The following is a 26,069-nucleotide window of genomic DNA, read 5'->3' on the forward strand; positions in this document are numbered from 1 at the left end:
AGGTCTCTCCGCTGTTTGTCCTGCATCGAACATGTCAGTCATCTGTTTTGCACATTAACCAACTCAGTAGTAGCTGCCTAGTAAAAGCTGTTGTGATTTTCTGGTACGTTTTAACACTGAACACGCGTGTGTTCACTTAGCTGCTGAGTGCCATGGTGGCCAAATTGGGGAACATGGACGACCCATTGCCACAGGAGTCCTTCGAGGGGGTGGACGACGATGAGTGGGTGAGTGAATGTGATGGAAAGGATGGTGAAAATTAGTCATGAGTTCTTCCGGATTTCTGTTCTCAGTTTGTCAGTTACTGATGTTAAAGTAATGAGTGTGATGATTATGACAAACATCCTGTTTGTGATTTGAAGTACAGTACACTCAAACACACTCTGCTACCACAGTATCAGTTTAGTACATTATGAACACCTGATGCGGGGTATGGCTAACATTAATATCGCAACATTAATATGAATATTTTTGTGACATCAATGACATGACATAGAACCATGCTCCACTATTATGCATATTTTTATGCATATTTAATCAGAAAAAAAATTCAACATGTGTGCTTTGGAGAAAGTTTGTGTCAAAATATTTAGATATAGGGACCAATGTGATATTGAGGTAATGCAAAATCAATAGGAGTTCATCAACTAACTGTGACTTCTCTGTCATTCAGGATGACTAAAGAGGACTTTGCTTTGCCTTTGCTTCAATCATGGTGCCAACAACAGACAGGAGAGACCAGTCTTTACAGTGCCATCCAGACGTCCCCTGAGCTATATCTGCTAACGTCTCAGCCTACTGCACAATCAAAGAATACTGTACAATGTGAACAAATCTTCAACACAGTCAACAAATACCCCAGCTGCCTAATGCGGGAAAAAAAATCACTATCTAATAATCACAATCTAAAAAACCTTCTAATATAAGTACTGTATGTATGACAATATCTGTTTAGGTTTGGGAAATCAAATATCACGATGTGTCGTTGTTATTCATCATATCAACCTGCATGAAATTTGATATGAAAATTGTTTTCCGCTGGAATTCTTAAATATTTCAGAAATCATTCTGATCAAATTTGACTTCGTAATGGCTTCCTTATGTTTATGTAGACTACAAAATTATGTCACACTAATGTTGATATTTAGAAAAAAAAATCCCACCATATGCAATGATCAGTAAATACATAAAAATCATATATTAGGACAGCTCGAACATATTTCTGGTAAACCACGGTTTCTACGTCAGTGCAAGGTGAATTAAACTGCAGGCCATCATAGCAATAATACTTCTGCTTTATGCTACATTACCAGTTAACTCAGTGGCTTAAACAGACATAATTAACACTGACTACAAACAACTTCTTTAAAATAATGGATGAGCATTTTAGCTGAACTTCAGGTTATGTATGTGGTAAATGGCCATGGTTTAAGCATGATAATATACTCTGAGTTGTCCTGATATAAAAAAATAATGGCCTCCTCAGTCATTCAGTCTGTGATATATATTTTTTTCGATATCAGGATACCTCATCATGTTATCTGTGTGGACATTTATCTCCACAATGGACCACTCACTTGCTTTTCTAGTCACAATGTGTCTTTAGGAATTTTAATGTTACAAAGAAAAGTCATGTTAATGAGTAAATAACAAGTGAACATCATGCATCTGAAAAACCTTGTCTTCCTGTTTAGTCAGGTAAAACATACACACACACACACACACACACACACACACACACACACACACACACACACAATTACTGTAACACGTTCAAGCCTTCAGCAGCAAAAACCACACAGGATATAACAGGGTCACCAGTGTTCATGTTTGGCCATGAACTGGAATTTCTAATGACAAAAGCATTGACAGTTCACTTTTCTTTTTTAGCCAATGTTAGAATAAAATGCCATTTCAACATGAATGTGTATTATTGTATTTGTGCCAGTTAGATTGAACTCTTTTGCCATTCAGAAATAGTCTTGGAGTTAAAGGTCAATCAAAATGAATATTGTTTTGTATTGAAAGCCAAACCACCTCCTTTTTTTGAGTTTTTAGAGGAGCCTTTGTTTACTTTAATTAGATTTTTCTTTGCTTTTTTCCCTTTTTCGCAGGACAGTTGAACTTTTCATCAAATCATGATCTTCTTCTTTTCAGACTGTTTGGGGATATAGTCCTCACTAAATGAGCTACTTTTCTTGTCTAATGTTAACTAGTAGTAAGTGATCGTGGTGTTACCTAGACAACAACAGTACAGTATTGATAACTTACAATGCAGCCATGACAGCCATCATGTTATTTCTAATCAGGGCTACAGCAATATCAATAATCCAGGCTTCATCCAACCGAGTTTGTTTACAACCTCTGATGGACTGAAATAAACCAACCAGTTCAGCCATGCATGATCATGCACATCATGTTGTTGTACACATGAACTGCAGGTGTCGTCAGTGTTTGTGCGTTGTATACTTTGTGCTTGTGATTCTCAAACGCCATACTGTGTAATATTTGGATTGGATTAATTTGCCTTCCATTGTGTTTAAAAAGAACTTCCTTTTTATACAGTGAGTACAGGAGTGTATTACTTGAGTAATGGTTTGTGGATATTTTCAATATTGTCTTGCAATAAACACCTTTTGAACCCATTACTACTTGTGTTTGTGTGATTAGGTCACCATAACAGCCACAGCCAGTAAACAAATGGGAAAGACAAAGAGGAGATGAAACCATTACTTGATTAATTGGAAAACTGATTGGCAAAATCATGTAAATATGCTAATCATTTCCCTTTTCAAATGCAATTTTTTTTCTGCTTTTCCTTTTAATAATTTATAAAATTTTAATTTATTTTCAATCATTTTGAGGTGTGGACTGGGTGTCATTTGTGAGTTTTTTTTCATTGGGCTTTGTGAAGGAAATTTTTTGAATTTGGTCAAACCAAAGAATCAAGAAAATCCAGAAAATAATCAGGAGATTAATCCACAAGGAAAATTAACTTTACACAAAATAGTAAAAATTTTTCTCTGCCTCAACCAAACACAAAAGTAAGTACTGTTTAGACATTAATGCATCAGTAATAATAATAATACTACTAATAATAATAATAATAATAATGATGTATGATAGTATAACAGTCAAAGAGGACATTTTACTGAATTGAATTGAGTACTTGTGATACTTTAAGCATTTTTTCCCGATCATACTCGCAGTCTTTTACTCTGAATACTTCCTGCACCACTAAGCAGAGACTGCTGTTTCACCTCCTCGCCGATGGGTGTCACTGTCACAAATATCACCGTCCACAAGACTCAACTTGAATTGTGTATATTATTGATCCTTCCTTGAACTTTGACCCTTAAGTAACCTTCACCGGTATACATGTGCCACACAGACGCCGAGCACCGTTTGTAGCAGCTGTATAATAATATACAATGGTAAGAGCGCATTCAGTAGTCGTCGCACATATATTTACAAAGTCATAGCTAACGTTAGTAAATCAGTGGAGACGTGTTATGTCATGCAGCGTTAGCAGGAGACGTTATGGAGCGGTTGTGTGTCTCTGTCGCAGTTTGCTTTTCCATCATTGTTGCATAAGGAGGTAGCTGTCTCCTTTTTTCAGAGACATGTCTTTTGATTTAAGCTGAAGCTAATGTACCAAAGTGTAAGTAAATTCATGTCCAAACATGGCGGGGGAGCTAGAGATAACGCTGTCGCAGTGTTGACAAAATGAGGATGTCATTTTACCTGGTTGGAGGCTTTCACCGCCTCAGTCTGACTTCAGCTCAGTTGTCTTTGGTTTAACTGTTTTCGTATTCTGCAACGTCTCTTGCTAAAATCCGCTGTACTGCACTGTACAGTGTCCATGGCAGTCAGTGTATTATCAATGTCTGATGGATGGTGTTCTTGATGGTGTGTTTCTTATTATTTCCTGCAGGCGAAATATCTTGCACAGATCATTGTAATGGGAGCACAGGTGGTGGGACGAGCATTTGCTCGTGCTTTACAACAAGAATATGCAGGTATGATCATGATCTTACCACTACAACTAGTTTGTGCTGAAACATATCAAAATCACTATAACTTTGTAATCGGTCAGGTCATTTTCAAGCAGAAATGGTAAATATTTGCAGGTTTCAGCTTCTAAACTGCAATGTTTTTTTTTAATAATAGCAGTTACTAATTACCAAAGTAATGCACTTGGTATGATTTTGCTGAAATTCGATAAGTGATAGTATGACCTAGCCCTAGCTGTAAAATAGTTTTTTCCTCTACTCTGATTCAGGATTCCTGAGAACATTTGTGTGTGGTTGTTGTTTTCCCTCACAGCAAGCCAAGCAGCGGCTAGGGCAAGGAGCACCACAGGTCAGCAGTCAGCTGCAGCCTCCAGCATCAGCGGAATGACCCTGCAAGAGGCGCAGCAAATCCTCAATATCTCCACACTCACCCCGGAGGAGATTCAGAAGGTGCAGTCACACTCTTAGTTCTTAACAAACAAGCCTTAACTCTTTTTATAATGTAGTGTTTTCTGGGTCATTCCAGATTTGTCTAGCTTCGCCAAAATCGGCTAGAGTTTACATTGTGGCCTGTAGCCTATGCATCCGTTTTTGTTTTTTGTCATTACTTACTCCCCAAACTGTGTAACTCATTAGTCCCTACTGTGTCTTTCTGGTAAACTGGATGAAACACTAACATCCTTTGAACTTAAAAGGCAGTGTGTTTGTGAAATACTGTTAAGGTTTGTCATGTCTTTACAAAGTAATGGCTAAAATACACTCCCTCTGTCTAACAGAGCTGTGAATTCCATAGACTTCAAGATTTTGCAGCTCTATTAATTAAAAAATCAGGAAGAGACAATCTCACATTCATCTTGTTAGTTAATTTGACCATTCATCAACATTATCAACATTTTTCTTCATCCTCTGCTGTAACAAAGATCAGAAAATGTGACACAGTGTTCTTTGCTGTTGTGCTGGAACAAAAGCTGTGTTTTGATTGAAGATTAAATGATATTATCGTAACACTAACACTAATGGATTTCTCTCTTCCAGAACTACGAGCACCTTTTTAAAGTCAATGACAAGTCAGTGGGCGGTTCGTTTTACTTACAATCAAAAGTAAGTGTTCTGTCTCTAATGACTAACTCTAAAGACATTTCATTTTGTTGTTATTTTGTTGTTTTCACTTAGATTGTTCACACTATGATTTTCAAATGTGTTGCAGAGTTATTTGATTTTGATAAACCACCATAATGGAAATTGTCTTAAGTTCGTCAAAGCATATATATCAGCACTATAGGGCAGATTTCATCCTGGTTACTCAGTTTTCTTGCAGCCCATGCCACCTAAGCTAACAAGTTTCCTTCTAAGCCTGCAGTCCAAGTGACCAAACCATGATTTGAAGTTTAATTCTGGCGCACTCTGTGACAGTTTAGTAAACTCAGTGTTTCCTCTACATTCATTTAGCAGTGGCGGCCCGCCACTGCTAAATCATAGCCGCCACGCCTTCAAATTTCTTTTATTTTTTTATTTTTTATTTTTTTATTGTCGCAAATGCACCACCGCCACATCTCTCCACCTTCACAGCACAGCCTGTGTGATGATGAGCGCAACAGCGGGGGGAGGGGAGGGAGGGAGTGGGGTGGTTGGGGGATCCTATTGGAGTTAATTACTCGCGAGAGCGCGGCCTTGAAAGTGACGTCACGTCAGGCACTAGGTGAGAGTCAGAGAAGTGTAGTCGTGAGGAATAAGGCAGCGAATTACCGGAGAAAAGGTAGACTTATTAGCTAACTCAGTGACGCTAACTTGGGTAAACTAATCGATAGCATTAAGCTAATATCTACACGTCATTATGTATTAACTGCTGACTGCATTTTCAGATGAGCTTGTTCAGATACTTCTCTAAGAAGAGAAAGACAACAGATGAAGAAGACGCTAGTCAGGTAGCCTATCATAAGCCTTTTACTGACTCGTAAATGATGATGGTTAGGTTAAAAAATAGTATTTTAATGTTCACACTTGTAATCAGATGTGATGTGAGTGTAAATTATATAACGCTGTTAGCGTTACGTTACTCACACTTTTAATGTAATCTTATTAGACAAGTAACATTAGACAGGGAGGAGTTGTTAAACAAAGTGGAGGAGAGCAGAGCACAGCAGCGGAGAGATGAGCCTGGGTGCAAACTTTGCCACTGATCCCCCCCCCATAGCATGCCCCCACTGCTGAAAAAAATCCTAGAGGAAACACTGAAACTATTTCTAAATTTGACTGACTCACTCCGAGACTGTTGCGTCTGCTAAGAAGATTAAACTACTGTGTGCATTTCTTGAGAACATAACTTTAGAAAGCTCAAGTGGTGTAGGGCTGGACCAAAAAGCTTTTTACAACAAGGCAATAGTTGCAATTATCAGATTCCAAGAAACCATAAAAACATAAGAGAAAACTCCTTCTCCTCACAATGAATCTCATGTTTTTGTGGCAGCAGAATTGATAGAGTGTAGGTACATTATATATTTATTTGAGCTTGTGCAGCTGGGAACAATGATACTCAGCACTGCTCTTGGCCACTCTGTTTACTTGTTTTGCTCATAACAACCAAACAATGACCAGTGTCTGCCTTTGTGTCTGCGTTAAATATCAAATTATGACTCATGTGACTCTGAGCGTGTAGGTGAAATCCACTCTTTGAAATTGGTACTATTTTTTTTAATCTCCCACCAAATCCTCCCCGCTCTGAGAGAAGCATATGGTAATTTGGTTATTCTAAAAGTGTCTTCCCTTTCTCTGTGTGTCTAGGTGGTGCGGGCTAAAGAGCGTCTAGACGAGGAACTAAGTATTCAATCAGAACAACAAAAGCCGCAGTCACAGCAGAATACGGAAACATGAAGTATGAAGTATGAAATGATGCTCACTCTGTCTTTCCTCTCCCTGTCCTCTGTAAATTATAACCCAATAAAAGCCTTCTTCTTTTCTATAGTCTTGAGTTTGCCAGTTTTTGGGCAGTGAATGTCATTTTAAGACAGGGAGGACCAAAAGGTGAGTTTATTTTTTCTTTTCATGGTCATATGTCTGATGTTATATATGGTTTGCAATGAAAAGATGTTTTTACTTATGTCACAGTCTTCAGCTACTGAAACCAGATTGATGACTATTAATCAGGGTAATATGATGATGTTTTTATTCAGATAAAGTGTGATGCCAGCATCAAGTATTCACATTTCGGTGTAGAGGGGCTGAATCACATTTTCATGAAAGCTTTAATTGTTGTGTACATTTCTATAATTTTAATTGTGTGTTTGGGATGGAAATGAAAACACAGGTTGTATCAAATGCAACTTTATTAAACATTTCTTTTTTCATTGACATTATTATCAATATCGTAATAAAATTCCTCTAAAACAGGAGAACACCGCTATGTTGTACCAATTGGAGACTTTTACAACTCTAAAATTCTGCATGTTCAACCACAGAACATGATGCCAGGAAAAATATATTTTCATATAATTTTTTTTTTTTCATATAGCGTATAACTTCTATATTTTCACCTATAATAAAAAGGCACTTGGAAAAATTCAAATACTGACATAATATCTCACAAATGTGCAAAAAACATAACTTGGAACAGGCCTTGCATGGCCTTAGTCTTATCATTAACCCTTTGTGCAACACTGTGGCACTTCAGTCAATGGCACCCCTTTACAATGACACTGACCTAGCTAGCTAACACAATTTTTGTGCCCTGGATTTCAGTTCCACTTTCATAGCATTAAACAAGGGTTGCTTTAAAATCTCCAGGAGCAAGTACCGCTTTTATAATGTCAACAAAAGATAAGACTTTAAATTCAGACATTTTAGTGACTGAGGATTTTTACAATTATTCTTGGTTCTCAAATCGACTGATGAATAACGCTCTGCAGTGAGAAAGGATGTGGCAGCATCCCCGTATCTACACACGCTATGAGGGGTACAAAAGTGCAGTTTATTACAGACTGAGCTCAAAGGGTTAATGGATCATACAGCTTATTTAATATTTAAAAGATGTGGACCCTGGGAGGGTCCATGTCATATTATTCAGCTTTCTGCCGCTGTGCTGAGTCTCTGTCCCTGGCTTCGACCAGCAGAGGAGAGACAGACAGACGAGGAGGAGGAGGAGAGCTGCCGCATCTGTGGGTTTCACTGTTGCTACGGAAACCATGTCTAGCCTACTTAACACCTGTTTCTGATGACATCACATGCCAGGATTGTCCACTCACAATGGGAGATTCACTTCAATAACCGGCCCAGAGACAGGCCACTGGTGTGTGTATGTGTGTGTGTGTTGGGGGCAGTGGGTGTCTGAGTAAATGATGACTAAGAATTACTGAGGCAGAAACACAGGTATGCAGTTCATCTCTGCTGTGAATACTCGTAGACCTGTGGGCAGCCGAACACAGAGCTCATCCTCAGACAGGGCGGATTTTATTTGTTTTTGTTTACTGTGAATGCAGCTTGTTAGTTTGGCCTGTTTCCCCCCTGTCTCTGGTTTAAAAAAAAAAAAAAGCTTTGTGACCAGGAGGTGGGGGAGCTGAGCCTTTGGGGTTTAATCTGTAAAAAAGAAAAAAAAAAGAAAAAGAAAAAACCCAGAGGGCAGACAGAGTTCAGTGGCCTAGTTTTCTGCAGGCTGGTACGCCTGTGAGTGGCTGCCACATTGGGCACAGCACAGGCAGTGACTTCAGAGCCGGGAGGGCCGTTTGCTGGGTAGGTGGCCAGATGGAGGGCGGCTGCACAGCACAGCTATCCTCTGCCTCTTTTCCTCAGCTGGCACACAGCCTACCCCCTCATCTCTCCTTATCCCCTGTCCGTTCATTTATTCATTCAGCCAATCCTTTCTCTTCACTCTCACGCTCTCCCAGTGCTGCCCGCCATTTCACAGTCAGAAGTTATTTCTCTATGCTTTCCCTTCATCTGGCTGGAAATTAAAGTCAGGTACCAGGGTAGCAGAGTTTGCAAATCCAAGATAATTTGGTGTTGGGACACTATTTTATGCCAATATCCCATCTTAATTATCCTTGGTACACCAATGTGATTGTCATTGAAGGAGTGTGATGTCCCTTGGTCGACTGTATTTCCTCCCTAGAGCAGTGGTTTCCAACCTTTTAGGACTGTGACCCCTAAAAATGTGGCAATATCATCTGAACTTGTGGACCATAATTACAGTTTACGGCCTAAGTTTATACATGATGTGAGCAGTTCAAGTAAATGGTGACACCTTTCACCTTCCCACATTGTTTCATTTTATAGGTTCCCATCAGCCTTAGCTGATGTGAATGTCGTTAGTTTTGCGGTTATTTGGTCATAATTGAAAGCATTGGACAAATTAAACATTTGACCTGGTGATGGCACTAGATGAAAAGTTAAGGGCTCAGTAAAGTTATTACAATTAGTCCTGAGGGGGACAAGAATGACTGCATTGGATTTCATCAAAACTTCATGGAATAGTTGTGGAGACAAAACACCAAAAATATCAGTGTCATGGTGAGACTGAAAAATCAAGGGATCACCTTTAGGATTAGGATTAATCCTTTGAGCACCATGAATGTCTGTAGAAAATTTCTTGGCACAGAAAATGTACTCATTTTGTGACCCTTCAGATTTATTTTAGGACCCCCAGGTTGGTAACCACTGCCCTGTGGAGGACCACCCATACCTCTCCCTCTCTTCTTCTCTTCATCCCCTAAAAAGACTCACCCTCAACAGCAGAAAGCTGATTGCAGAGCAGCCATCGCAGAACACAAGAAGCAACGTCAACATCAGAAAAAAATGTCTCGTCTGAACAACAGCAAAAAATAATGACAAAAATACAAAACAGCAATAACTGATGTCTAATGATGTTCTAAGACTGGGCGATGGAAAAGTAAGACCGCCAACATAAGCATATGGGGAGAGGAGGGCTGAGTGTGTCAGTCTCTTAAAGGAATGTTCCTTGTGTTGTGATGATCCTCTCCTGCGCCCCTACCTCTCCTCTGTGGAGACAGCAGTCAACATCATACATGCATTAGCACTAAGCAACACAAGCCTGGAAGGACCCCACAGCAAAATGGAATAAGAGCAAATTAGTTTTTTTTTTTTAAAGAACCATGACTTAGCAGTAACATTTCATAAAACATGTAAGGAGTATAGTTTGTGGTAAGTGCATGTTGACTGCTTAATCGAACCATGAGAAAAGTTTTCCCAGAAGTCAAATGAGTCTTTTTTTTCTTTTTTTTGCCCCTTTGGACAGAGTAAAATGAGGCAGTTTGCAACAGTGTGGCTTCCTAGTCAGTCCAGCTGTATGTGGCATTGAGTGCATCACACCCCCCTCTGTGGCACAATACGTACATCCCACTTTAACCTCTCCAGGTATTTTTGGCACAGCGTGAGAGATGTTGAACTTGGGTCAAAACTTCAACCGACGAGACTAAGTTGGGCCTCGACTGGACGACCACCTGCTTTTCACAGCTGGTTTTGGGTCGGGTCACTTTTAAAAAATACAAGACACTAGTGTTTATCACCACAGTGGCCCTTTCATACACAAACTGGCTGTGTTGATTCAATTACGGGAAAGCAGCTGGACAATCCAGGAGCAAAACAGTGCTAGTTCTGTAAATGGAAAGCAGGATGTTGTGTATCGTGTCCGACCAGAGGGGGGAGCCAGACACATCAGTGCTTGAATTTCACTTGTGTAGTCGAGGAAGTAATGATTGGTCATTGCCAGGTGATGTAACACCATTTGTCTGTGTTAAGTCCTCAGATCACTCTGTGCCCTAAAAGCTCCTAGTCTGCACGCCTGGCACACATTCCGGTGGACTAGGCTGGTCCATGTTGGTCACCCTCCCCAAACTGGGGACAGATTGTCAAAAATGCTCTCTCCCAGTTTGTGTTACACTGGGGAAGCGTAGAAGTTAGCAGCAGTTTTGAGGTTTCAATACTATAACCAGTTGACACTAGTAAGTGCTGTGTTTAGTTGAACTGTCTCAGAGCTGAAGCAGTAGCCTTCGCCTTCTCCTGCACAAATCCAAGACAGTTTGAGTTCACTTGCTTTGGTACGGCAAGCTTGTCTGAATCATATTAATCACAGCAGCCTGTGAAAAATAGGTCATCACTTTAATATCAACTGTGGAGAATCTTCCTATTATGTGCAAGTTTGCCCAACTGTGAGTGCGTCATTCAGTTTCATGGTATATCTATCTCACTGCTAAGCTGGAGGCACACTGTCAATGAAGTACAGTCATATAAATACTTAGCAATGAATCAGGACTTTTGTGAGAACACAGAGCACTAAGACTGTCACGTTCATGGTCCCTGTCCACAGAACCAGCAAACAGGAATGAATAGAGTATAAAATAAGCAACGAGGAGCCAAACCATACATGTTCCTGAACAGAGTTCTTGGGCCCCTTGGTTTCCCAACAATAAAAGAGGCTTGCGTTGTATTGTTAAATCTTGTGAGGTGTAGTGTTATCTATTGTTTTCTTGACTGAAATTTTGATAGGTTTCTCTATAGTTTTGTCCTTTTCCACCCTCTCTCTGAAATGCATTGCCTGGATTTGATTGTGCGAGTCAATCCCTATCACCTTTGACCGCCCGTACCCTCACTATGGCGTTCACCCTCCCATCCCAACCCCCTGAGCTCTTCTGGAATGTGTGTGTATGTGTATTTGTGTGTATGTGTGTATGTATCAGTTGACCACAGCTGGCTTGAGCACCACGGTGCCTGGAGGGATGACCACCCAGGACAGGGGATCATGAGACCCTCCTGTGGAGAGGTTCAGGACCCCCCCAGTCACCTCATTCTCAGCCTCCTCCCCCTGGCCCTTCTTGGCTTGTTGGCTCTGGGCCCTGCGCTCACACGCAGCCCCCAGCATGGGCACCATTGGCAGGCCCAGGGCAGAGGAGGAGAACGCCGGGGAGAGCAGAGGGGACTTGGCCAGGCCCAGCGGGGAGCCGTTGAAGGACAGGATGGGTGTGCCTCCCAGGCTGCCTGGAGGTGAGTTGGGGCAACCAAGTGAGCTGAGGTCCAGGGGCCGAGGACTGAGGGGAGACAGGGGCACAGCACCACTCAGGCCCTGCAGAGCATGGCCTCCCAGAAGAGCAGCCGCTGCCCCTGGGATGATAATATGAGCTCCGCTCACATAGGACAGCTCAGAATCCTTCCCCCCTCCACTTGCAAGCCCTCCACTCTGACTTCCCTTCAGCAGGGAGCCCACCCCACCTGGGGATCCCTGCTCCTGAGCCACAAAATGGCCATGGGCTTTGATGTGCTTGCGGAGAGAGCTGGGGTCTGTGTAGCGCTTCAGGCAGCCCACCATCTTGCAGTAGTAGGGCTTGTCCACATAGTGTGTGCGCGTATGTTTGAAGCGGTCGCTGGAGTTGGAGTAACGCTTGTTGCAACCCTCATAAGGACAAATGTAGGGTTTTTCACCTGCAGGGGGAAATAAATTAGGCATCTCATCTCATGTCGAAGGATCCTGATCCCCCAACTCCATAAAGATTTTAAGCTCTAAATGAGCCTTAATTTTAAAGCTACCCATGTTTAACTACAATTAGAAATATTTTACTTGATCCTCAATGAGTGAATGCATGCTTTCCAGATTTTTGTGTTTTGTAACTCACTGCCACTGACCTGTGTGAGAGCGGTTGTGTATCTTAAGGTTCTCCAAACGTGAGAAGCTCTTGTTGCAGGTGGGACAGCGGTGGGGCTTCTCATTAGTGTGAGTGCGGATGTGGATGAGCATCTTGTACCTGCAGCCACACAAAAATAAGTTCATTATATCATCTTACTCTAGAATTCTCCCCTCATTTGTACACTTTATATAATCACCCAATTGTATGATTTTCTTACCTAGCATTGAACCCTCTGCCTTTGCGAGCACAGCCCTCCCAGTGGCAGCAGTACCCAGAATCCTTTTCAGGCTTCACATGGAAGTCGTTGACATGGTCAACCAGGTCTTGCAGGGAGTCAAAGAGCAGATGGCACTGGAGGAGGGAAGACATTCAGAATTTCAAGTTCATGGTGATGATGAAGCTATTTTTATCCAATCCTAGTTTGGCTTCAACAGCTTTCCTTTACTATCTGGGCCTTACCTTCCTCCAGCGGCAGGCCAGTTGTTCATCTGCTGAGAGGTCAGGAGAGGCCCTCGTGTCGCTCGTTTGGCCAATGAACATGGAGGATGGCAGGTGAAGTCCCGCCCCAGCTCCGATTGGCACAAAAAACTGAAAGGCTTGTGAGATGTGAGAATTCTGATAAACAAAAAGAAAAAAAGAAAAAGGAGCAAATAGGATTCATCAGTCTGCTGCACCATTGAGAACGACGGATTTAAATCATGTTCCCTGTAATGTGTACCTGAAACGCCTGAAAACTAAATGTATGGGTGCTTTTATAAGACCTGACAAAGACAACAAAAACATCAAAACAACACGACCGAGACAATACTGTCTTTGTAGCTGCCAGTATGAGCTCTGATGCTGTGAAATCCCTTTACAGGTGGCATAATTGTGAATAGTCCGCGATGAGCAAAGCAGCAGAGAGGAAGACAAGGGAAGGTCCTGATGACGTCACTTGAGAAAATACTCAATGGTTTAAAGACAAAACCTCTCTTTTTGTCAATGGAGTACAGAACTGCTGATTTTCATCTTTTCCTTCAAAAATCCACTCTACTTTCTCTCTTGTAGTCACCCACTGCGTACTAGAAAACCTCCCTACATCCCTGAGCTCAGCATGGGAGCTGTAAGATTCACTGAATCTCAGCTAGGGCTCAAAGAGCTAATGCACTGGCTCAGACACACACACACACACACACACACACACACACACACACACACACACACACTGACGTACGCACACAGTGTAACCCAGCTTGAGCAGAAAACAGAGAAGAGTCTGGATGAAATGTAGAATTTAGAATAAGGGACACATAAGTCCAAGTAGGGAAGCAGAGAGAGAGAGAGGGAGAGAAAAAGGGTGCAAATGGATCACAATCCTGCGGCTGTCTCATCGTCTTCAGCTATGTCAGAAATGTGTATGTGACAAATTTCGTAAAATTAGGCCAATTCCCTGCACTGAGCTCTGCCTCTGCATGCAGAACTATGTGAGCTGCTTTGTGAGATGCTGTAGGGGAGAGAACATGTGAGTGTGAGTGTGTGCAGCTGTTTTTTCTATAAGAAGCACTTAATTGTGTATATGAGAGAGAGAAAGTGTCCTATCTGTGTCCACGGGGGATAAAGTGGAGTGTGGAGTGTGTGTAGCGGTGGGGTCGGGGGGCCATCTAGGACTCAGTAGGACGTGGGCTCAATGGTCCCAGCCAATGTGTCTCAATTCAATTGGGAGGGAATTGAATTAGGCAGCGTGAGGTCTGCATGGCCGTACCTTGTCTTAAATCCGATTATACATGTACACACACACACACACACACACACACACACACACACACGCATGCATACACACAGGCACACACACGTCATGCCAGTGGGGCCACTGAGTGCAAGTTGCACAGACAGAGGCACTTGTTGGGGACACAAGAGGTGTTTGATAAGAGCTAACACCCTCTCTCTCTCTCTCTCTCTCTCTCTCTCTCTCTCTCACGCACACACACACACACACAGGTCTCCCGCCCCTTGCACAGCCTGATGGAGACTATGACACAACCCGATGTTGTTCTTGATTTGTTCACCCCACCAGGCTGAGTCACTCTCCGCTGAAGACAGAAAAGTGTTGGTCACTCAGTACTGCACCGAAAAACAGTGTTTATTTTTTCTGCAACTCGGAGGTGAACGAAGAGAACTTAAAAGAAGGGGAAATGATAGAGGTATTGGGCAGCAAAATTAAAGCTGGTAGATGCTAAGGTGGAACACCTATTCTGGTGTGTTGGCAGAGGTAGACAAAGTACACAACTTCATCACTTGAGTGAAAGTATAGATACTCCTGGTCAAATATTACTTCAATACAAGTGAAAGTTGTTCAGTCAAATTTTTACTTGAGTTAAAGTACCAGAGTACTTGCTTTTAAAATACATTAGTATTCAAAAGGAGCCATTGTCAGATTTCCAGCAGTGATGAAGTTTGGTCTTGGTAAACATAGCAAACATTTAAATCTTTATTGCTAAAACTTCAAACATGGGCGAAGGCCATGGGTGCTGTGGTGAAGAATCTTCTGCCTCAACTTTATGTAATGTAGCCATCGTTAGGACACTGCCAAGTTCAAACTGAGCTGTTCAGAAATGCAGCAAACACAGCATGACTGACAGTGTAGGAGTTGGCTGTGATTGGTTTTTCTCCTGTGAGGAACATAGTGTGTGTTCAGTCACATTTTCAAAATTCAAAATTCATTCCTCTAACTAAAACTCTGCTTCAAACTTACGAGTACTTCAGATAAAGGTAGTGGAGTCAACGACACCTACAAAATGTATCTTTTACGTGCAGTGGAGTAAAAGTCGTACGTTTCTAAAAAGAAATAATATTCGAGTAAAGTACAGATACTCGAAAAAAAATGCTGAATTACAGTATTGAAGTAAATGTACTTTGTTACTGTCCACTCCTGTGTGTAGGTATGTGTGTTTGAGCTCCATCATACTCACCCCTGAGGGGACGTAGTTGCCATTGGTCATTTCTGGAGAGCTGGGGGTGTGGCGTGAGGAGGGAGACATGCTCAGGTCCACAGCAGGAGGGGTGGGGGTGTCTGTTCGATCGTGTGGGACCACCTGCACACCTGGTATAACCCAAAACACACACACACCTGGTAAGATGACCTTTCACCTGGGGGATCTGATACAAGGGCACTGCGCTTGGTCTTTCCCTTTTTCTCAAGCACACACTTGTGTTTTTGTTTTCTTTACAAGGTCACCTACCTGTGTGCGGAGAAGCTGGCGAAGCTGGCTCTATGACTGCAGTGCCATCGTCTGCCATGCGGAGCTGGCGAGCTCGCTTGGGGTGCAGCGGGGAGAGGGGGGGCGAGCGCGCCCCTCTGTCCCGCCCATTGGCTCGCCGAGGGAGCTTAAGGTCCAGGGGCTCGTCCAGGGACAGCATGACCGTAACCCGCCGACCTCCCACCTGCACAAACAGCCAATAACAGAGAGTCAGAGGTAAGACCAAGTGGGGCAAATGTAGGATAACTTGTTTTTCATATAAAAACAAACAATAAAACTCTGCTTTCTGCAAACTGCAGCAGACAGATTCCCTCACCTGCAATATTTCCCACATGAAATGCTGCTGAAAGTTTCTCACATTCCACAGTCCCACTGGGCAAGAAATACTCTCACACAATGGTAAACTGACCACAATTGTAAACTGAAACACTGAGTAAGCCGAAGAAAAATAAACACACACACACGTAGAGATCTGAGTGACCCCCTCCTCTTTTTCCACACTGACCTTTACTCACTCACTCTTCCTGAGGAATGTCTACAATCCAATCCAGATGGTCACCCTCAGTGAGCCCTGCTTCACCCTACCCCTCGGCCAGTCGCTGGCCCTTGCACCCTGTCACATCACCCGCTACCCCAGCCCACCCCCAACCCCCAGTGTGCACCTTCAGACACCATGGACCTTTAAGGCCCACCAGCAACCCCCCCAGGCCTTCAACTCCAGCTGCACCCACTCTGTCCACCTCCTCCCCTCACTAAACACACTGACCTCTGGACTCAGCCTGAGGGTTGTGGGCAGGACGGTTCATCTAGCTGTCATTTTGAGTTCCTCAGCCACCGAACTGACCCAACATCACCATGTTGTACTATGCAAAGAATTTAGCATATAAATACACAGCCGCACACCTAGATGAACCATGTTGGTCAGAGGAATTTTTAAATCATATCAGAAACCATAATTCGGCAAAAGCTTTCACACGAGCCAGATCTTTTCAACTTAAATGTGAATAAACGCTGAGCCTATTTTATATAAAATTAACTGTTTCACATATACAGGTGGTGCTAGTACAGTTCTGCTAGTTTATAGCCAAGCTTTCCATTCAACACAATGTGATAGGGTTCATTGCTCCTTCTCACCAGGCTCACACACAACGTACAAATCTCCTCAAAGCATTTTCCATCCAAAGATACGCACAGTTGCGGTATGTCCTATATTTCTGAGTTCATGCAGAACAGCTCCCAGTGTGCATGTAACGGGTACACCATACACCGATGCACACACAGTCATATTTACAGAAACACACACGCACACACACACACACACACACAAGTAATGAATCAAACTGTAATTTCAACAAATTCACCCTTCCTCCCTCTCCCTCACATACATGCCGACACACACACATAGAAGCCACGGTTGGTAGTGAATGGTGGGCTTTGAGAGCGACTGGCCAGGGGCCACATGAGAAGCCCTTGTGTCTGGGAGGCACGGAGCAGAGAGGTCACCAGGTTCACCAGCCCAATGAGGGACAGCCACCCGCTCACACACACATTCGTATACACACAACCGGGGGGGTGGGAGGGGGGAAGTGTACAGACTCAATTAAGCTTAGATAAGAGGATGATGATACACACACGTACTGATACAAACAGAGGAACATACTGTATGAAGATGCACACAGAGCAGCATTATGACTTTATCAAAGAGATCTCGCTGTGCTGATGCATACGTATATACAAACAGTATATATAAATATATATACATATGTGTGTGTGTGTGTGTTGTGTGTGTGTGTGTGTGTGTGTGCATGTGTGTCATGCTCCTCACATACACACAGAGAAACATCTTAGGACAAATAACCTTTGGTTTTTATCTGATTACAGATCACTGACAAGCACATGACCCACAGGTCTCCCATGATGGCAACTTGAGAGTGACACTGAAATGTCAGTGATCATTTAAAGCACAACCAGCAGGAACACACCACAGAGGCATGTGAGGTGCCGGGAGAAGGGCCGTTTACAGAATTAAGGTATTTCCAACAAGCTGCAGTCAATCAGTAACAAAATCAAATACATCACTTGGTCACATCTAAAGACAACTCTTAACAACTCTTAAATATACAGACGGGCATGAGTTAAGACTCCTTTCAATAATTTTGACATTTAACAGCTACATCTTTCTATTGTTTTACTGACTAATACTGTCATAGTCTCCATTGTCCCAGATTTTGCCAAATGTATCCAGCTACACCTGCGCAGGCTGTTAAACAGAGATTTAACTATCAGTTAAACCCAGGTCAAGTGTGTAATGATAACGTAGGCGTATTGCTGGTAGTTGCTCTGATGATCATTTTGACTGTAGAGAGTTTGTTATGTGGGCAAACACTGTCATTAGCTGTGAAAATAAACATGTTTAGATCTGTCAGAGCGGATATGGTCCTCATTTAGAATGAGCTGCGGTTAATACCGCAGCTCTCTCTCTCTGTCTCCTCTGAACTGGGTGGATATGACTAACTTGTTGTAACTCCTACCACACAGGCTGCCAAGAGTTTTGGCTCTATTGTTTGGCTAAAGTAGCAGAAAATCGCCTGTCATCCACTTTAAACGAGTAAAAGCCCTTACCCTGAGACGCAGACCAGGAGACCAGGGATCAGCTTAACCTTTCTACAAATCCTACTCTCATCCACTGCTGGGACAAACAGCAATCTGGCCTCCCATCAGTGTTATAAAGCATGCTATAAAAACACAATGAGAAACAGATATGGGACTGCTGGATATATATGAATATAAATGAGTTTGGCAGCTCAGATCATATGATCCTACATCTCTCACTGTGAGATAGGCAGAGAGACACTACAGGGGTCTCCACACACAAAAGCTCTTCTCAGACGGCTGCTCCACGTGCAAACTATTACTATACCTCCATAATAGACTCTATAGCTCATCTTTTCAATTTATTATGCAGGCTTCCATACCTATCCCATCCCATGCAAACAACAGCCAGTCTCATAAAAATGTGTCCTTTCCTCTGTATAGTAAAGAGCATTGTAGGAATCACTCAGCTTGTGGCATGTTGTTGGAGCTACTTTAAATTTGCAGCATGCTGCTGTAAACTATCCATCTTAGGAAGTCATTTATTTTAGCATTAAATCTTTTTTCCTTTTAATTTCAAGTAAATATAGTTTAATAAAGTGTAAATATTTTAGTTAGTAAATATTCTAGTTTAGTCCATTTTCCTTGATAAGGTTACATTCAATTTCTGCTGATCTGCTCACTTCAACATGATGAAGCTAAAAGGATTAGTGATTAATCCATTAGTCAACTGACAGAAAATCAATCTCCAATTTTAATAATGAATTAATCATTCAGCCGACTCATCAAGCGCAAAATGCCAAAAAACAGATTAATTGATAAAGAAAATAATTATTAGTTTCAGCCCTACAACATATTGAAACAATAACATTTTACAAAGAAATAATATTAGGGGCTGTTTTGCAAGAATTCAAAGAAATATTTTGTTTATCACTAAATATATATCTGTTAATATAGCAAAGTTTATCAATTAGGCACTTACTGTAAAAGGGTTAAATAAGGACTTGTAGCTTCTACTGATTGTATTTGTTCCCAAATAACAAATCTTACAAACAACTGGAAATTCAGTTTGTGGATAGATGTGATAAGGTCAAATATAGACCAAGCAGTACTGGAGAAGAGTGGTGTGCTTTAGTTTTGATGGACGTGCACTTTTTGCAAGGAAAACAGACATGACAAACAAAATTCACTTGAAACTCTGTTGAACTTCTGAGAAAATCAGCAGGTCATAAAATAAATACAACAGACCCAGCGCAGTCTATACCAGACCGATGTGATCCCAGTGCAGCTCCTGGTGAATCAGTTCCCACTGCTGGATTTCACCTCAGACCACCCTCATGATTATTTCTTAGTGCAGAAATAGTAGAGACTTGGCTGGGAAGTGAGTCACAGTGTGTGGATCTTGGACTGGAGTTACGTGATCTCGACTACATCCTCCAAACAGCCACGGCCACTGAGAAGGGGGGGGTTTGTGGGAAATGTGGAACAAAGAGAAAGGGCGACCGAGTAAAAGAGTGATACAGAGATGGAGAAAGCGTGGTGTCGTCTGTGTGTGTGCACGTCAGCAAGATATGCAAGTGTGTGTGTGTGTGTAAAGCTCAGTGGCGGGTGGCTGTGAAGTTTGGGGAAGGGGTGTTGGCTGGCCCCCATGCAGACTTCCTTGCTCAGCCGTGGGGTCGACGGTCTTTCTGAAAGGCTGCATTGTCCCTTCTCTGGGCCCTCTCCTCTCTCTCTCTAGCAGAGTAAACACAGGCTACAGCAGCTGAAGGGGAGAGAGAGAGAGAGAGAGCGGAGAGGAGGGATGACCAAGGGGGCCACAGTGAGGATGTACGAGGGTGAGGAGGAAGTGGAGGAGGAAGAGGAGTCCTGAAAAAGAGGTTTGTGTGTGTGTCCTCTTTAGCATCTCCCGTCACCTATTCCCCTGCATAACCTTTCCCCACCTGAGTCCTAAATTATCACCCCAAGTCCCTTTGATGAGGTATGGGTGTGTATGTGTTCCAGGGTGAATCATGGGTAGATGCTGGAGGGTGCAGGAGAGGTGGGAGTTGTTCGATGAGTGAGATAGCACAGGGGGGCATGAGGTCAAAGGAAGCCGTGTTTTCAGTGTTTCAGCACCTCTGTGCTCCGAGGCTAGGCTCACACGGATCAGCACTGACCCTTAACCATGCTTCGACCAACTGATCTTTAGTCTGATCTGAGGAAATCTGCACTGAGGAGGCTCATGTTCCAGCTCAGTCGGCTTGGTCTGATGGTGGAGGAACGAGAGCCAACAAAAAGCATCAGAGAATATCAAAACTGTGAGGTTTAAGATGATTATATTCCAGGGTATAAAATGGTATTTTGTAATATTTTGGTTTCTGTGAGGGTTTCAGAGAGTTAGAGTGTGTGTGTGTGTGTGTGTGTGTGTGTGTACACATTTTGTGTGACCTTCCCCTCTGAGATTGGCTGTAACTTAATCTCCCTCCTGCTGTGACCCTGGGAGGTGGTCTGTAGGAGGTAAGCCATCTCTCCCCGGGGCTCTTTGCTCTCTCTTTTTTTTCCTTTCTCACACACAAACACACACACACACAACTCACAGAGAGGGAGAAAGAGAAACAACATGGTGGGAACGACAGCTTCAAACAACTAGCGGCATTGATCGGCAGGATTCTGAAGGGCTTTAATGTGTTGTTTTAAAACACTGCTGCAATAAAATATACATGCAGGAGGTAGTGGTTCCCGAAGACCTTGCTGTGATACTACTTGATGTCCTTTGGATTGCATGGATTTGATACTGGAAATTAGTGAGTGAGGATGCCAAGTCATCCCCGCATTGATATAACTGTGGCCAGTGTCCTGTTTCCATTTTATATCCTCATGCTGACACATCTGGTATCCTCCACCTTTTACAGAGAATAAATAATCAGTCACAGGTGTATAGGGGAGGAAGTAGGTACCAACTAACAGCTTTCAGACCAACACACTGGACAAGTTATAAATCTGTATTTTGTGGTCTCAATAGGCCATCATGTGTTACTTGACCCGGCCTCAGGGCCGTTCAGACAGTCAGGGGTTGAGCACAAGTATGAAATATAAACCAACCACTAAATCAGCCAGCTCAGTCCTATTGGACAATACTAGTTTATGACAAATCTTATGTATAGGGTGATAAGTAATGTAAAGAAGTGCCAGAGATAAAGGAAAGGTGTCTCTATTACATAGTTTATCCACCAGAGAACAACTGTAAAATGTATTGCTCAGTACATGGTTATTCTTTTATAACCAAATTTAAAGGGTCATTGTCAAAAATATTTATGTAATCAGGCAATTTAAGTTCATATGATTCAATCAAATATCGACATGCATAACAAAAGAAAAATCCTCCAAAGGCGAGTGACACTCTTAAAGGGGCAGTATTAAAGGGTTTCTATGCCGTTCCAGAATTGATATACTGTTACTATAGAGTTATTATAGGGTTGTTAAACCTTATTGGAAATATTGGCGTGTACTTGCAGCTCATTTCAATTTCAGAGATGGATGTTGATTCATTCAAGTGTTACTGAATCAGCTTTTCAAAAGGTGATTAAGGAGCAATAGAAGAAACCCCCTAAAGCGCACCTTACGCCATTTTAAATCTCAAGTGCAACTTTGCAGTGACCACATTTAATGAACTAAAGATAAACAACTCTGTTTGGTAAATATGTTTCTCTTAGGTTTTGTAACTCTGCGGTTTAGCAGTGATGTGTAAAGACCCACAGCTGCAGCATAGGTCATGTCTAGACCTGCTGGTGTTTCCATCCTCCAGGTGGGAAGGAGAGGGTCAAAGGTGACTGAATGAGGTGAGGGTGTGGTGCAACCTCTGATCCCTGACATTTGGGTTCTACATCAGCAATTGAGGCCAAGGAGGTATAAACAAAGTTGGCACATTTCGAGCAGGTTTATGCACACAATAGTCTGTGAATAATCGGATTTAGGTGATCAAAGCATTTCCACTCTTCAAAGTAAAGTGATTGGGGTGCAGTTTTTCCTTAACAGCCAGATTTACATGGATTCATATCAAAGTCAGACGAGATTAGTCAGAGAAGGAGGCGATGCAGCGAGTTTCAAACCAAACTATACAGACAGTTAGACGAAGGTTATACAGGTTAGTATCCAGTTATTTCTATGTTGGTAGGTGATATTGGAGGAGACACAAGAAAACAGGCCTAAAAATGGTCTCTCCTTTACTCCCACTTCTGTTGTTGCTGACGTTTCTTGAGGGAATAGCCGCAAGTGACCCCACCTCCGCTGACACATCCACACCCGAGCCACAGCCCCCATGTACACCCTCCACCCCTCACCCCCTGATGGATCACTCAACACACAAACAACACACACAGCTGAGAGATTTTTTTTTTTCCTGCCTCTGTCCTCCTCAGCCAGCCGCCTCCTCAGACAGGAAACCTCAGTTTCCACTCCTCCTCCTCCTATGGGCCTCTCATTCCCTCTTTCTCTTTATCCCTCTGTTCTTTGCTTTTGTTTTCACTCATCGTCACTGCTCTGCTTCCTTTTTCAATTTATTATTCTCGTTTCTCTTATTTCTTCTCCCATCTCATTCTTCTCTCACCAACTACTGCAGCCCTTCCTTGTTTCAATGGTATATTACTTGCCAAATTATTTCATGTATTCACACCATTTTTTTTACATTCATTAAGATAATAAGGCTAAAGAAAAGTTTGAGTAACTCAGTTTTCTGTCATTGTCAATCTAAACTTCCCTCCTTCCTTCTCCCCCTGTTGCAAAAAAGGCACATAGGATCGTTCACAGGATTATGTAATAGCAGCATGCATGGTGCCACTGGGGAAGGGCTATTGAGGAAAAAGACAGTTGGAATGGAGTCAGCGGCTGCAATACGAAGACATGTGCGTTCACGTGCTAAAACACAGGGCAAAATAAGCAAAAGGAGATTCAGGAGATTAAAAAGAGAACAGGAATGTATCGGTAATAAACTCAAGAGACTGTGAGTGTGCAAAATTAAGAGATAGAGATGGAGGAGGGAAAGGGAGAAATCTGAGACGACACATGGAGCAGGGCAGAAAGGAGTGAGTGAAGGAAGGAAGCAAAGAAAAAAAGGGAGGAATAGATGGAGGGAAGGAGTGCAACAGGAAGCTTCTCAGCGAGCTACCGATGGCCTCCAGCCAAAGTGTTCAGACACTGAGGAATTCCATGCAGAGGGCAGGGAGGGAGGCACAGAACCAGGAGGGCGGGTCGCACTTGTGGTTTGTTGTCAGAGGGGACAGCTACTTGAGAAAGGACGGGCACACACTTAAAGCAATACTTCTTTGTGGTCGAACGTAACATTTTTGTTAGGATGAAAAACTTTGGGATGAACAGTCCGATTTCCAGCAGCCACTACACTACTCTGTTTAACTGATGAGTCAGTCTACAGAAAGTCAGCTGGCAACTATTTTGATAATCAAGTAATTATTTAGATCTGGTTTCAAACAAAAAATGCCAAACATTACATGACTGAAGTGTCTCAAATGTGAAGATTTGCTGATTTTCTGTGTTTTGCATCATTATAAGTTCAATCTATTCAGCTTTTGGACTGTTTGTTGGCTAAAATAAGGCATCTGAAGCTTTATATTGACACTTTATAAACCAAAGGATTAAGTGAGACAATATGTTTCAGTTTTATCAATAACCTAATGAAAAACATTAGTTGCTGCAACATATCAGTAATTTATTGTGATGTTATAATGAATTGAACATTAGGGGGTCATTGTCAGTGTTACATATATTTAATTTGAGACAAAACGCCACACTCTATGGCTACGTCCACACTTAAACGTTTTCATTTTCAACCGGCGTTTTAAAACGAAAACAGGAATCTCCATTTATATGGAGCATTTTAGCTCCATATAAAAAATAATCTCCGTCCATACTAACACGCCTGAAAACGCATATCGCATGACCGTTTATGTCCACTGGTTATGTGCGTACCACTGTAAACAGGAAGCAGATTGTCTACTCTTCAATTGGTTGCTTAGTTGCAGAGAATACCACCGAAAAGTAAGACCAGAGTTTTCTTTGCTTGCACCGACGACGAGGTGGAGCTATAAGGCGTTCATGGAAGCGGAAAAAAAAAAATAGAATGGGAGTCATTGTTTTCAACCGGAAAAGAGTCATGTGATGGGAGCGCGACAAATCAGGGAAGGATAAATCGTGACTGATAAAAACCCAATCAGGGAGTTTTCAAATGGGGCCAGCAGCATTTATAATATAGCATATAGTGTAGAGTAGTATGGACGCTCTGTGTAAACGGAACAAAAGCGATGTGTTCAAAAACTAAAACTTATTAGTGTGGATGTTGCAAGCAGAACCGCAATTCCACTTATTCTGCCATATAGTGAGATTAGGCCACGAATGATCTATAAAAAGCCATCTGACTGAGATTTCACATTGTGTCAGTAAGCCTTATGTCCTGCTAAACCCGGGATTATCGCACGACACAATGACCTGACTTGACTCATGATGGATGGATGGTTGTGGATGAACGGGTGGATGGACGGATGAAAGGTCAGGTTTCGGGGCGGGGAGTATGCATTATCAATCAGTATGAAATGCTTTCCTTTTGTGTTCGACCGCATCTGTACACTTGTATCAACATCGAACACAGGCGACAAATGTATGCAAAACTCTTGAAATTTGTTTTTCATCTTGTAATTCATTAGAAGAGGACTAAGTGTGCCTCAGGGTGGGAATATCATTGGAAAATCAGTTCTGCAATGAAGGCTAATAAAATAAATGAAAAGAGAAGAGGCAGGTACAGGGGGAGTGAGAAGCTGCACATTGGCATGAGGCTAGGAAACTTCCCCCCCAACCCAATGTCAATCCCTAGTAGCTGCTACATGACACACACATTACATGATTGAAGGCCCACGTGTAGCGACATGTGTTTTGAGATACTGGTTAGTTTTTCTCCCACCTACTCCCATTCAAAATCATGCTACATACGCTTTCAATCAACTAAAATAGTTTTAATCTATACTGTAGTATCAGGACAGCAATCAGCGGTAAACACATAATCCTCCTGGGGGCGATGACTCAGTAGTGTTTAAGCAGTAAACCTCCCCTACACTAACGCTTAAGGCTCTTCACACAACAGTACTGTGGGCTTTGAAGAGTGGTGAGTAATCTTACAATAACGTGGGGCATTTCACAACATAGCAGTTTCATAGCGCAGCAAAGGGGCGGCGGGAACCAATGAACGCAGCAGGAGGCCTGCCACCATCCGAGAAGAGAAGAGAAGAGAAGAGAAGAGAAGAGAAGAGAAGAGAAGAGAAGTATGTGTTTGTCTATGCACTCAGGAGATTTGATCGACATCCCCACCCTGGCTCACTTTGGCCTCCCACTAACTCTGCTGGGCCTCTTTACCTCCTGCAGTCCTCCTCTCTCATCTTTTCTCTACCATACTTCCATACAAACAAGAGCTTGCCTGATCTCCCTCTGCTCTATTCCCTCTCGACTTCCTCCTCACTTCCTCAGGCTATATCCCCATCGTCTGTCATCACTCTCTCCTCTTCCTCTCCTTCATCGACCCCTCTCATGTCTCTCTCTCTTTGCTGTTCCCCCACCCCCAC

At 42.5% G+C, this 26,069-nt stretch overlaps 3 protein-coding genes across 4 annotated transcripts in view; 2 read left to right on the plus strand and 1 right to left on the minus strand.

Moving 5' to 3' along the window:
* The window catches only part of LOC111667526 (coronin-7-like), a 77,950-nt gene extending 75,305 nt beyond the window's left edge, over positions 1–2,645 (plus strand). Inside the window, exons 20-21 of the mRNA XM_087178529.1 lie at positions 141–227; positions 674–2,645. Coding sequence (XP_087034655.1) covers positions 141–227; positions 674–682 — 96 coding nt within the window. The 3' untranslated portion in view covers positions 683–2,645. The remainder of the gene's footprint in view (positions 1–140; positions 228–673) is intronic.
* Positions 2,646–3,345: 700 nt separating this feature from the next.
* Positions 3,346–6,970, plus strand: pam16 (presequence translocase associated motor 16). Its single transcript, XM_023423257.2, has 5 exons — positions 3,346–3,434; positions 3,935–4,019; positions 4,327–4,463; positions 5,049–5,114; positions 6,795–6,970. Exons 1-5 carry the CDS (start codon positions 3,432–3,434, stop codon positions 6,882–6,884), a joined length of 381 nt encoding a protein of 126 aa, XP_023279025.1. The 5' UTR covers positions 3,346–3,431; the 3' UTR covers positions 6,885–6,970.
* Positions 6,971–7,318: 348 nt separating this feature from the next.
* Positions 7,319–26,069, minus strand: part of glis2b (GLIS family zinc finger 2b) — a 28,174-nt gene continuing 9,423 nt past the window's right edge. For both annotated transcript variants that reach the window (XM_023423256.2, XM_023423255.2), the window contains exons 2-7: positions 15,859–16,060; positions 15,589–15,719; positions 13,100–13,255; positions 12,858–12,991; positions 12,639–12,757; positions 7,319–12,437 (exon numbers count right to left, since the gene is read on the minus strand). In XM_023423256.2, the coding sequence (XP_023279024.1) occupies positions 11,695–12,437; positions 12,639–12,757; positions 12,858–12,991; positions 13,100–13,255; positions 15,589–15,719; positions 15,859–16,036 (1,461 nt within the window). In that variant the 5' untranslated portion in view covers positions 16,037–16,060 and the 3' untranslated portion in view covers positions 7,319–11,694. The remainder of the gene's footprint in view (positions 12,438–12,638; positions 12,758–12,857; positions 12,992–13,099; positions 13,256–15,588; positions 15,720–15,858; positions 16,061–26,069) is intronic.

Source organism: Seriola lalandi, unplaced genomic scaffold (assembly GCF_002814215.2).
Source record: "Seriola lalandi dorsalis isolate HSWRI2012SDOR001 ecotype SW California unplaced genomic scaffold, Sedor1 jcf7180002054690, whole genome shotgun sequence".
NCBI lineage: Eukaryota > Metazoa > Chordata > Actinopteri > Carangiformes > Carangidae > Seriola > Seriola lalandi.

Bases quoted from the DNA above. Each gene is read 5' to 3' on its own strand.
- pam16 (XM_023423257.2), top strand. The intron at 4,464-5,048 runs GTGCAGTCACAC...TCTCTCTTCCAG, and splicing joins CCCCGGAGGAGATTCAGAAG to AACTACGAGCACCTTTTTAA. The intron at 5,115-6,794 runs GTAAGTGTTCTG...CTGTGTGTCTAG, and splicing joins CGTTTTACTTACAATCAAAA to GTGGTGCGGGCTAAAGAGCG.